Source organism: Musa acuminata, chromosome BXJ1-9, assembly GCF_036884655.1.
Source record: "Musa acuminata AAA Group cultivar baxijiao chromosome BXJ1-9, Cavendish_Baxijiao_AAA, whole genome shotgun sequence".
NCBI classification, from domain to species: domain Eukaryota; kingdom Viridiplantae; phylum Streptophyta; class Magnoliopsida; order Zingiberales; family Musaceae; genus Musa; species Musa acuminata.
In genome coordinates, this window is record NC_088335.1 from 4032224 (window position 1) to 4043184 (window position 10961).

The 10961-nt window shown below is 44.5% G+C and overlaps 2 protein-coding genes across 3 annotated transcripts; both read left to right on the top strand.

Moving 5' to 3' along the window:
- The first annotated feature begins 5027 nt into the window (after positions 1 to 5027).
- Positions 5028 to 7186, top strand: LOC135592588 (protein NRT1/ PTR FAMILY 1.2-like). Of its 2 annotated transcripts, XM_065082129.1 has the most exons (4): positions 5028 to 5167; positions 5250 to 5467; positions 5534 to 6084; positions 6160 to 7186. In XM_065082129.1, the coding sequence occupies exons 1-4, from the start codon at positions 5086 to 5088 to the stop codon at positions 7061 to 7063; spliced, it is 1755 nt and encodes a 584-aa protein (XP_064938201.1). In that variant the 5' UTR covers positions 5028 to 5085; the 3' UTR covers positions 7064 to 7186. The 2 variants fall into 2 exon arrangements, with proteins under 2 accessions (XP_064938201.1, XP_064938200.1); XM_065082128.1 differs by having other exon boundaries at positions 5534 to 7186.
- A 538-nt stretch (positions 7187 to 7724) lies between these two features.
- On the top strand, positions 7725 to 10221 carry LOC135594210 (rac-like GTP-binding protein 2). The gene is made up of 8 exons (XM_065084617.1): positions 7725 to 8140; positions 8390 to 8477; positions 8569 to 8678; positions 9024 to 9087; positions 9180 to 9244; positions 9341 to 9406; positions 9530 to 9636; positions 9969 to 10221. Exons 1-8 carry the CDS (start codon positions 8042 to 8044, stop codon positions 10000 to 10002), a joined length of 633 nt encoding a protein of 210 aa, XP_064940689.1. The 5' UTR covers positions 7725 to 8041; the 3' UTR covers positions 10003 to 10221.
- The last annotated feature ends 740 nt before the right edge of the window (positions 10222 to 10961 follow it).

Here is a 10961-nt window from a genome sequence, read left to right on the forward strand (position 1 = left end):
ACCCGAGGCTTAAACCATGCATCAGGTGATGTGACCTCGACACCCAACACAACCTTCATCATCATCGTCGTCGTCGTCGTCGTCTTCGCCTGGGAGACCAGTAACTAAGGGAGATGCAGACTGTCATTATTCCAAGGTCTCAAACATCGTCATCATCATCTATAGAGCACGGGGGATCTCTACCACCTTTCGAGAGAGTTAGACTGCCATACTTTATATGCTCCCAAATCATTCATGCTAATGGTTGTCTAATCAATCGAGCCGCATAGTCAAAAGTATTTGGCATGTCGAACGTGTTAGATGAATCCTATAAATTTGTTATAATCTAATCAAAATTTAGTGGGACTGTCAATGCTAATCAAACTGCTAAATAAAACTTCAGTTCAGAAAACAACACGGCAAAGGTAGCAATGCACCTCAAAACCTTCAGAAGTGGCACTTCACGTACTTATTGGTACTTAACGAGACCGTAAAGCATGATGAAATTACGGCAGAAAGTACACCAATTACAGCAAAAGAGTACATCGCCACTGCTTGATAGAGCGAGTGTGTTCAACCAGAAACGTACGAGGCAGAACCACCGAGATGGAGACACCAACCACTGCACATGGATCCCTGTACGAAGGATGCAGCTGCAGGCGTTCATGAGGCTCTCTGCAGTGGCAACACCGTCAAGTAGAGAATCAAGAACAAGAACACAGAGAACGTTTATGAAACCTTCCAATGTTTGAAAGCTAAGATCTTGAAGGTTTTGCTGTATGATTCGGCTCGATTCGGAGCTCAGGTCTGTGCTCCTTGATGCCACTCGTTGTCAGAACAAGCACCAGTGGCGGAAACAGTGGGGAAACCGATGGCTTCACCTTACCGAGGAGTCCACATCCTTGGCCTGTTTCGGTCAACACCTGAGAGAAAGCTAGTCATCTTTTACAGGCTGCAGATTGTGGAGAGACGGGCTTCGGCTCTGCATCTGCTCTACTCTACTACTTCCAGTAATTTGACATTTTCCTTGCCTCAGCTTGTTCCTGCAAAGGTCTCTACCTCACTCCCCCAGCAGGGACAAAACCAGCTAATCCTCTCTCTCTCTCTCTCTTTCTCTGCGCCGCTCTGAAACAACAACGATAAAGTCATGAAAGATTCTATCGAGACGAGCAAAAAAGGAGTTCCCAGAAAGAAGGTGTATCGGAACTGATGCATGGCAAATCCTTGTTGCTGCAAGAACTATGATGTGACAAGATACCTCCATATTTCGTCTCGTTCCGTTCCTTCATCTACACTCACTGGTAGCAGGTCGCTACTGTATTAGTATACGGATTTGATTACTTTGAAGTTGACTTTGATTTCTGATCGATATACTCTGTTCTCTTGTTCTTCCTGGCCTGCCTGCCTGCCTGCCTTTGACTTTGCTCTCCGATCGATTTGTCTTCGTTTCTTTGCTCTGATTTCTTTTGGCAGGTCTACTTCAAGTGTCATTTCTTGTGGCAACACTCACTGAAAAGTCCACGTCCGACCATTGTCACTGAATCAGCCACATTTTTAGATGGTGTCATGACTGATGAGGTTACCATTGTCTGTTGGATGGATTTTGAAGAGAAGCAACAGAAATTTCTTCTTGTATCCTAAATCTGTAATGCTAAATCATTTTCCAATTAAAATTATAGTCGCTTTACATCAGCATTTTGCTTGATTGGACATGTGAAAATAATAATTTAAGCAAACAAATGATGCATGTCGTTCGGTTTGGCCAATAGAGTTGAATTTATTTGATTCATTATATGTGCCATCTTCTGCTATTATAGCAATGAGATGTGGCTCATTCATATATATATATATATATATACGCTAACAAAGGGAGCCATGCGCAGCGGTGAGTACGCGGCTGTCGGCCCACGGGCTTAGTGAGGCCGGAGACAAGCGAGTTGGGTCTTGGAATCCATAGGCTTCCTGATCATGTGTGTGTGTGTGTCCGCCTGATAAGCTCACGTCGAACGCAACGCTAACAACGGGAGCCATGCGCACGGGCTGCTTTAGTGAGGCCGGAGACAAGCGAGTTTGGTCTTGGAATCCATAGGCTGCCTGATCATGCGCGGCGCGTTCCATGGCTTCCGGCGGCGGATTCTTCTGTAAGTGAACAGGCGACTTAAAGGTTACCTGACGCTATGAGAAGGGCAAGGCGTCGGCGTGCTGGGAACAAAAAGGAGCGGCAGCAGCTTCTTGAGGGCAACTCGAGAAAAAGACACCGAACCCATCCCCAGAGAGAGGGGAAAACGACATTGCAGATTGATGCGTTACATTAACCTCGCCCCAAATCGTCCATGCTTGGATCAGTAACCTGATCCTTTAAGGTTCCAGGTCTCTGCTTCCATTGTGCCACCGCCGCCGCCGCTGCTTGTGAGGAAAAGATGGATTCTTGCAAGATTATTCTCCTCCTCCGAGCTCTGCTCGTGCTTATATCTACCGGCACAAGAAGGTCGAACGGTGAAATACCAAAGAGCAAAGCGAGAAAGGTAAAGATCATCAGTGCCTATGAGATGGCACCTCTTCTGCAGTCTCACTGGCTTCGTCCAGGATCCACAGCTCCCTTACTTGGATGTTTCAGGCAAGTAAATGATGCATGCGTTCATGTATTTTTGGATGCTTTGATTCAGTAGGAGAATACCTATTCACTGTCTCGTAAATTCTGTCCCCCATGTTCTGCAGATTGATCCATCTGTTGACATCCATTTTGTTGCTTTTGAAGGTAGAAGATTCCGGTTTGGAAGTATTGGAAAGGAAAAGGTGATAGTCGTAATGACTGGACTCAGCATGGTATGAGTTTGCAGATTACATCAAGTTTCTGCACTCATTCAACACTCATTTACTGGTTTTTCTTGCAAAGTAAAATTTTTTTAACTAAGCTGCAGAAAACAACTCTGTAGATCAAAACGCACAAAACTGATCAGCTGACAGGGTCACACTTCTCTAAAAAAATATCTCTCTGGTTATTCTAACATATGTTACTAGCTAATTGGCAGTCTCATCCCCTTCCTTATATACATGAGATACAAGAAAGGAATCAAAACCCTGAGAACATGTCAGATATCTTCAATGTAGTTTCTTATTATCCAAGGAGTGAGAACTGTCTTTCATAGGATCCACGCTAGTATCTCCAAGTCTTACTCAACATGAATTATACTGACTTTATCCTTAGCAGCAATCCGTAAGCCATCCATGACAATAGTCATCTCACAGTAGGGAACACTCCCCTTCTCCGCAAACCAGTTATTATTTTGACTTTTATTCTTGGTGCAGCTGAATGCTGGTCTCAGTACTCAGTTGCTGCTGAACCTATTCAAAGGATAAGCAAATACATGTGTTTCTAAATTATTCTTAATGATCTCAATTTTGTTTGCAGTAAGCGCTGCATAATATTTTAGAGATTTATTATTTATTATTTTATTAATTTTTTTTTTAATTGTGTCCATTATTTCTTTAATCATGTCAGTTACTTTTTCTTGATTTAATTGACGATATTGGCAATGATCATACATCAACGTTATATTAGCATTATGATCATTATTATAACCTAGCAATCATAGATTCTTGGATCTGTCGCTTGTTTTGACATACAAAAAAGAAAAAAAAACTTCTCTTCTCACTTTTAAGATTCTTTTATTTTCCATAAAGAATATTTTTTATTCTTCTGGGTTTTTTTTTTTCTGATGATGCTGTGGTATCGGTAAAAGAGGAATCTGTCTTATCCTTGGAAGAGAATGAATTTAATCACACACTTACGTGAAGGTTTAGAATCATTTCTTAGGATACTGTAAAATATGATTTTGGGTGAATTCTAAAATTAATTCTTTTTATTTTGTTAGTTGAATCAGATTTAATTTTATTGTTGAGGTTTTACTAAGCAGAATATGCCTTCTTGATGCATTACAATCAGCTATTCTTGGTAAACTAGCATTATTTTTGAGTGCTAATGTTTTAGAAGAACATTTCCTGGAACAGCTTTATGGTGATGGACCGAATGATGAGTTAGGACTGGAATCCAACGGAGACTATACCAGGAAATTTGGTTACTTGGATTTCTGAGAATACAGCAATGTTACTGAAACTGGAGTTGCCTATGGAAGTCTCCTCAACAGAGTCTGGTACCAACCAGAGGAGATCTTTCCTGTCCATGGAGTCCCGGAAGTCAGACATGTCTTCTGGGTTGCTGTCGACAACAAGTACTACGCACTTTCAAAGCAGCTTGAGGTATGATTGGTATACGAGACTTGATTGTTTCATTCATCTTAATGAATGAACATGGGTTTGAGGAGTTGATGAAACACAGGGTTTCTGTACTTACAGGGCCTGAAGTCGAAGAGGGTGTGTCAACTTTACGTATGCCTACCGAGGAGTCCTGTGGTGGTGTTGGTGACAAGGAGATGCAGTGGTAATCTCTTGAGCAACATGGCCTGCAAGCACTTTTTGCATTCCAAGTTCAACGCCACCACGTTGGATATCGAGAGCGCAGCTGTTGCACTCGTTGCCTGCTTGCAGCAGAGGACTTCCGTCCATAGCTTTCAGAGCTGTTTCGGGAGGCGGATCTTTCCAATCCCAGCATGCTGCTGCCGTGTTCACCAATTTGGCAGTCGAGAATGCTGTCGAAGTCGTCGTCCAATTCATTTCATTGTTATCTGATGCTGCGTCAGAAGCTAGAAATCTGTCCAGTTACCTGAAGACTGCATGTCTGCCATGGCTTTGCAGGACGAATCATTGAGCTGCCCGACTGTGGGTCTGATGCTGCATCTTGTTGTCACTCGATTCGTTTGTTATTGTGTCCGAGAAATCAACCTGATGCCTGCAAGGCGATGAACCCCAAGTTAAGAGACTTTTGTCTCTCTTGGTTTGTTCACCCGGTAGAGGCAAAAACATTGCTCATCTCGCCTCGGTCGCCCAGTGGAATTTCTAGAGACTGGATGAATCAACAAAGATCCAATATGTGCAATATTATATGGAGAAAAGAGAGGGGAAAGACGGGTTTTGCAGACGGCAGTCCTATATATTCCACAATATGAGTAATTCGCCACTGGTTTATCTTCCTCCGGGCAGAGAAAGATGCAAGCTCCTGTAGCAGAGGAGGAAGCTCCAATGCCATTGAAGGGGAAGGGTGGCCTAAAGACTCTCCCATGTATCATGGGTAAGAGTTCTTACCTTCACACTACAGTTTGTATGAAGCAAAATGGATTCCTAGTTCTCACACTTCAGCTTTCCTCATGCAGCAAATGAGATCCTCGAGAAAGTTGCGAGCTTTGGGCTCCATGCAAACATGATCGTCTACCTGACGAAGACGTATAACATGTCCCCTGCTGCTGGTGCCATTGTCCTCTTCATATGGGGAGCAGCATCCAACTTCACACCGATCTTTGGGGCTTTTTTGTCGGATTCTTTTCTTGGTCGTTTCCGAGTGATCGCAATTGGGTCCTTCGTCAGCCTAATTGTAAGTCCATCATCTCGGCTTTCTCGTACGAAACAGCATTAACCATGTCTCGCGTTCTCGTTCAAGGGCATGGCGCTTCTTTGGCTCACAGCGGTGGTTCCTGGGGCGCAGCCTCCTTCTTGCGGCCACGCGAACGACGACTGCGCGTCGCCCACCTCGTCGCAGCTCGCTTTCCTGTTTGCCGCTTTCGCCGTCATGTCGGTGGGATCAGGTAGCGTCCGGCCGTGCTCTCTTGCCTTCGGTGCGGACCAATTGGACCAGAAGGGCGCGCCTCAGAACGAGAGGACCCTGCAGACCTTCTTCAACTGGTACTACGCGTCGGTCGGCATCTCCATCATCGTCGCGGTGACGGTCATCGTGTACGTGCAAGATCACAAAGGCTGGGCGGTCGGGTTTGGTGTTCCTGTCGTGCTCATGGCAATCTCTGCAGCCCTGTTTCTTCTGGGATCTCCTTTCTACATCAAGTTCAAGGCAAATAAAAGCATTTTAGCCGGACTTGCACAAGTCATCGTCGTGAGTCTCAAGAACCGGCATATATTCTTGCCTCCGGACACCAACCATGTGCGGTTCCACAACAAGAAGGGCTCCAAACTCACCGTTCCAACCAAGAAACTGAGGTACCACGTTCATCATCAGACTTTGATGATTACCCGAAGTACGCATGCGTGCATCATCCGCTGGAACTTCTGCAGGTTCTTGAACAAAGCTTGTGTCATCAGAAATCAGGAGAAGGATCTGAATCCCGACGGAACAGCATCAAACGCCTGGAACTTGTGCACGGTGGAGCAGGTGGAAGTCCTCAAGTCGGTGGTGCGAGTGCTGCCTATTTGGTCGTCCAGCATCATGGTTGCCGTTGTCATCAGCCAGTACTCGTTCCCGGTGCTGCAAGCGGGCACCATGGACCGCCACATCGGGTCGAAGTTCCAAATCCCGGCGGGCTCCTTCGTTGTGTTCTCCATCATCACTCTGACGCTTTGGGTGGCCATCTACGACCGGCTGGTGGTTCCCCCGCTGTCGAAGATCACGGGGAGACCTCGTGGGTTCAGCCTCAGACAGCGGATGGGAATCGGCCAGGTACTGTCATGCATGGCCACGGCGGCGGCGGCCGTCACGGAGGGCGCTCGCCGCAGAAGGGCCATCGAACAAGGACTCGCTGATGATCCACAAGGGATGGTGAACATGTCGGCCATGTGGCTGGTGCCACAGAATTGCCTGACTGGTTTAGCAGAGGCCCTCAACCTCATCGGGCAGCTCGAGTTCTACTACTCCGAGTTCCCCAGAAGCATGGCGAGCGTTGCCGTGTCGCTGTTGACGCTTGGACTGGGGTTTGGGAACTTGGTGAGCAGTGTCATCACGGCGCTCGTCAACAAGATCAGTGGAGCAGATGGTGGCGCGAGCTGGCTCGACAGGAACATCAACAAGGGCCACCTCGACTACTACTACTGGATTCTTACACTACTTGGCATCGTAAACATCTTCTATTTCATGGCCTGTAGTCTAATTTATGGCGAGGAAGGACAGGATAAGTTCTGGGACGACGACTCACAGATGAAACAAGACCTGCACTCTGCCAGAGAAGTACCAGTCGCTGTTTGATGTGCAACCAAAGAAACGTGTTTACCGCTCGTAAATTAGATCCATTTAACTTATTAATTGAGCTAGATTTCTGTCAGCAACCTAAAAAACATTTCATCTATAAACGCCAAATCTTGTGGCGGAGATGAAGCTGCAGCCAAGTTATTTAATGCACCACCCGAAGCCAAACAATGTCGATGAGAACGTGTTTACTGCTCGAGACTGGCATCATGGGCATTGGGTACGCCGCCGAGGTGGGCGGTGCTCCATTTGACTTGGTTGGTGGCGACGGCACCAAACCCGGTGAGCGCAGCGATTCATTACCGTGTCAGCAGAGCTCGTGCAGCGAAAAGAGACGCTGCAGGTGCAACCACAACAGCGGCTCGCCCGACCCAAACGGTCGGATCCGAGACGTCGGATTCGAAAATTGAATCCCACTTCCTCGTCGTGGAAGAGGACGTGCAAGCTTCTAGACCTCCGAGCCTTCCCTCGTTACCTTCGTTTCCTACGCATCCCTCATACCAATCAATGGGCGAGTGGGTACAACGAAGGGTAATCCGTGTTTTCGTGGAGCACCGGTGTCACGGTCGTGACTTGGAAATAGATCACGCGTTGGAATTACTGGATTTACATGTCGGTTTCGTTGCATGTTTAAGTAAAAGAATGGGTGGCCTCGTAAGAAGAAAAAGGACCGGAGACCAGCTTCTAATGTAACTCCGAGAGCTACATCTCATCTCCTGCTCGCACCAAAAACTCCACTGCCCTTGTCCTCTTCTTTCCCGAGTTCCCAAGATCGTGATCAGCAGCTCTCCTCTCGCCCACAGCTTATCTCCTGCTGCTCTTCTGCCATCCCTTGTTGTCCTTTACCTTATCGGTTTGCTTCTCCTGCCTTCCAAGCGAAGCAACTCCCTCCTCGCTGTCTGCCTCCGTTTATAGCGTGTTTCTTCTTCTTCTTTGCTCTCCACCACCACCTGATAGCTAGCCGGAGCCGGAGCGAGGATGAGCGCCACAAAGTTCATCAAGTGTGTGACTGTTGGGGATGGAGCTGTGGGGAAGACTTGTATGCTCATCTGCTACACCAGCAACAAGTTCCCCACTGTATGTATCACTTCCCCTTTGCTTTAGCAACCACAAGGCTTCATCCTTTGCTCTCTTGATTCTGATTGTTCTGTTCTTCTTCATTTCTCTTATTTTTGTTCTTGTCAATGATCTGTATCAGTATCCCTCTTTAGAACCAGAGAATAGGAATCAGGATCTTCTACATTTGTTCTTCATTCATAGACTTCCTTTCTTTTCTTTCTGTAGTTATTCTGTTCCGGTTTTGTGTGATGTTGTGGTTCTTTGCAGGACTACATCCCTACTGTGTTTGATAACTTCAGCGCTAATGTCTCTGTCGATGGCAGCATTGTCAACTTAGGATTGTGGGACACTGCAGGTTTCATGATCTTCCACATCTCCTCAGTTGTTCCAACTAGATCTGCAAATTTTTGTTGAATGACTCTATATGGTTTCACTTCCCTTTGCAGGACAAGAAGACTACAGCAGATTGAGGCCACTGAGCTATAGAGGGGCTGATATATTTGTTTTGGCTTTCTCTCTAATTAGCAGGGCAAGCTATGAGAATGTTCTCAAGAAGGTTATAATTAAGTGCCAATTCATCATTCCGTTTACATTTAAGTTGCAGACATTGGTAGCCCTATTAGCAACTTCGAGCTGAAAATTATCTTTTACCTGTTTTTATCCAAATTATGTTTCTTTGTTTGAATGTTAAAATTTGGATTATGTATATGTTTTATTCAAGAATAAGTACAGCTATAATCTTATTTTTCTAATCGGTCTCTGGATCGAATTATCATGGTGACTTGATTTGTTTTCAGACTTTTGATTCCTCGTTTCACAACTTTAGGAACTCGTTGTTGCAATGATACTCCTAATCGACTAGTGTATTCACGAAACTTGTAATTGTTCTTTTGTTAACCAGTGGATGCCCGAGCTTCGCCGCTTCGTACCAAATATTCCTATTGTTCTTGTTGGAACAAAACTAGGTTCGCAGCCATCTTGAGTTCCACCATCTTAATTGATGTATGCAATTAGCTCTTTGAGAATATTAATCACCTTGGTATCTGATAAACTACAGATCTTCGCGAAGACAAAGCATATCTTGCTGATCATCCAGGTGCAACTACCATAACTCCAGCTCAGGTACATAGATTTTGCATTGAGCTTTTGCACCATCTTTCTTCCATCTGAAATTTATTGCTTGTTTTGAGGCCAAACAATACATTGCCATCGTTCCAGGGCGAAGAACTCAGGAAACAAATTGGTGCTGCTGCATATATCGAGTGCAGCTCTAAGACTCAACAGGTGTGTCAAACAGAAAATACTAGACTATTAGTCGTCGGTACTATTGCCGCTGCAATGTTTTTTTGTAAACCATGATAACTTAGTAATAATTGTGTGTCTTATTCTTTGCTTCGGATTGGTTAGAACATCAAGGCAGTCTTTGATACTGCAATCAAGGTAGTTCTTCAACCTCCACGAAGGAAGGAGGTCGCCAAGAAGAAAAGTAAAAGAAGCCCCGGTTGTCTAATGGCGTAAGTAGCTGACTACATATCCCTCGTCCATTCATCAATGGTTGTGTTATTATACATTAGTGTCTACATTCGATTCCATTCTTTTTCTCAAACTCTTAGATCTTGAAAGTAACATCTTCAGAAATGTTTGTTTTTTCTAACACTGGAACCCTGTTAATCACATTTGCTCATTTAATTCACATCAAATATTTACTTGTTAAGCAAAATGAAAGAATTCGACGAATGTTATAATACTACCCTTCATCACTTACAAGAAATTTTACATACTCGCTATAGATTTCCTCTTGCCATCCTTGTGCTGCAACACAATTGATCCCAGAATACTTCTGCAGGAACTTGGTGTGTGGAGGCACATGCACTACCTAGAATGGACAAGAAACTCACCTTGGTCTTGAGTTCACCGAAAGTGCCGACTAATATTGTTCTTCGGGTCGATAGAGAGGGAACTGCAGGTTCCCATGCTTTTCTAAGGAATCAGCTCATCTCTAGTTTCCGTAACAAGTGAATTATCTGTACACTTAGTATTGCAATGTTAATCTCTTATTAGCCATTTTCGATGCAGACTTTAATCTCTTATTAGCCACAGTCTTGGTTTAATGCCAGAATTCAGTAAACATGGGAAGTAGGCTTTCAAAAAAGAGCTGCAGTATCTAAAAAGTTAGCTGCAATCCCTGTGCAATGCCATTGTATCACTCTTGGCCACAATACCCAAAAGTTTGCTTTAATTATATGAAGATTCAACATGACAAACTGAGAACAAAATTACATACAACTTGTCATGCATGTTAACTCATCTATATATACATTATCACTTACAGTCAGAACATTTGTACGCTTCTGCCCTTACAATAATATTTCCTGCTTGTATTGAAACATCATCGAACAGCTTAAAATAAACAAAACTGATTCAGTCCTGAAACTACTGAACCTTTTCCACCATCAACATCATCACATGCTTTCAAAGCTATTTTAAGACACAGCCGAAGGCAGATAAAGGCAAAGCACATTCTTGGTCATATGTATACAATCACACATTCATCCAAAGATAGGTCAGACCGCCAGCCGAATTCCTGCAGAAGAGCTTAAAGCTTGAAATGTAAAGCATCTGTGCTTCCCATAGCGCCTTTAGAACGCTGAGCTTTACCAACTGCTACTTCACCATCATGATGAGTCTGAGCTAAGATCTTCACTTCCTCGCATGTAAGCATTGTCTTCATTGGGAAGACTAAAGTCAGCAGGGTTTAGATTGACAACGCAGTCTCAAGTTACACAATCACGTCTCGCAGATTGGCCCCATCTCAAACTTCTTTACAAGAGAATCTACA

Coding starts and splice junctions, on each gene's coding strand:
- LOC135592588 (XM_065082128.1), top strand. CDS start 5,086: ATGCAAGCTCCTGTAGCAGAGGAGGAAGCTCCAATGCCATTGAAGGGG. Junction 5,168..5,249: donor GACTCTCCCATGTATCATGG/GTAAGAGTTCTT, acceptor TTCCTCATGCAG/CAAATGAGATCCTCGAGAAA. Junction 5,468..5,533: donor GGTCCTTCGTCAGCCTAATT/GTAAGTCCATCA, acceptor TTCTCGTTCAAG/GGCATGGCGCTTCTTTGGCT.
- LOC135594210 (XM_065084617.1), top strand. CDS start 8,042: ATGAGCGCCACAAAGTTCATCAAGTGTGTGACTGTTGGGGATGGAGCT. Junction 8,478..8,568: donor AGGATTGTGGGACACTGCAG/GTTTCATGATCT, acceptor TTCCCTTTGCAG/GACAAGAAGACTACAGCAGA. Junction 8,679..9,023: donor ATGAGAATGTTCTCAAGAAG/GTTATAATTAAG, acceptor TTTGTTAACCAG/TGGATGCCCGAGCTTCGCCG.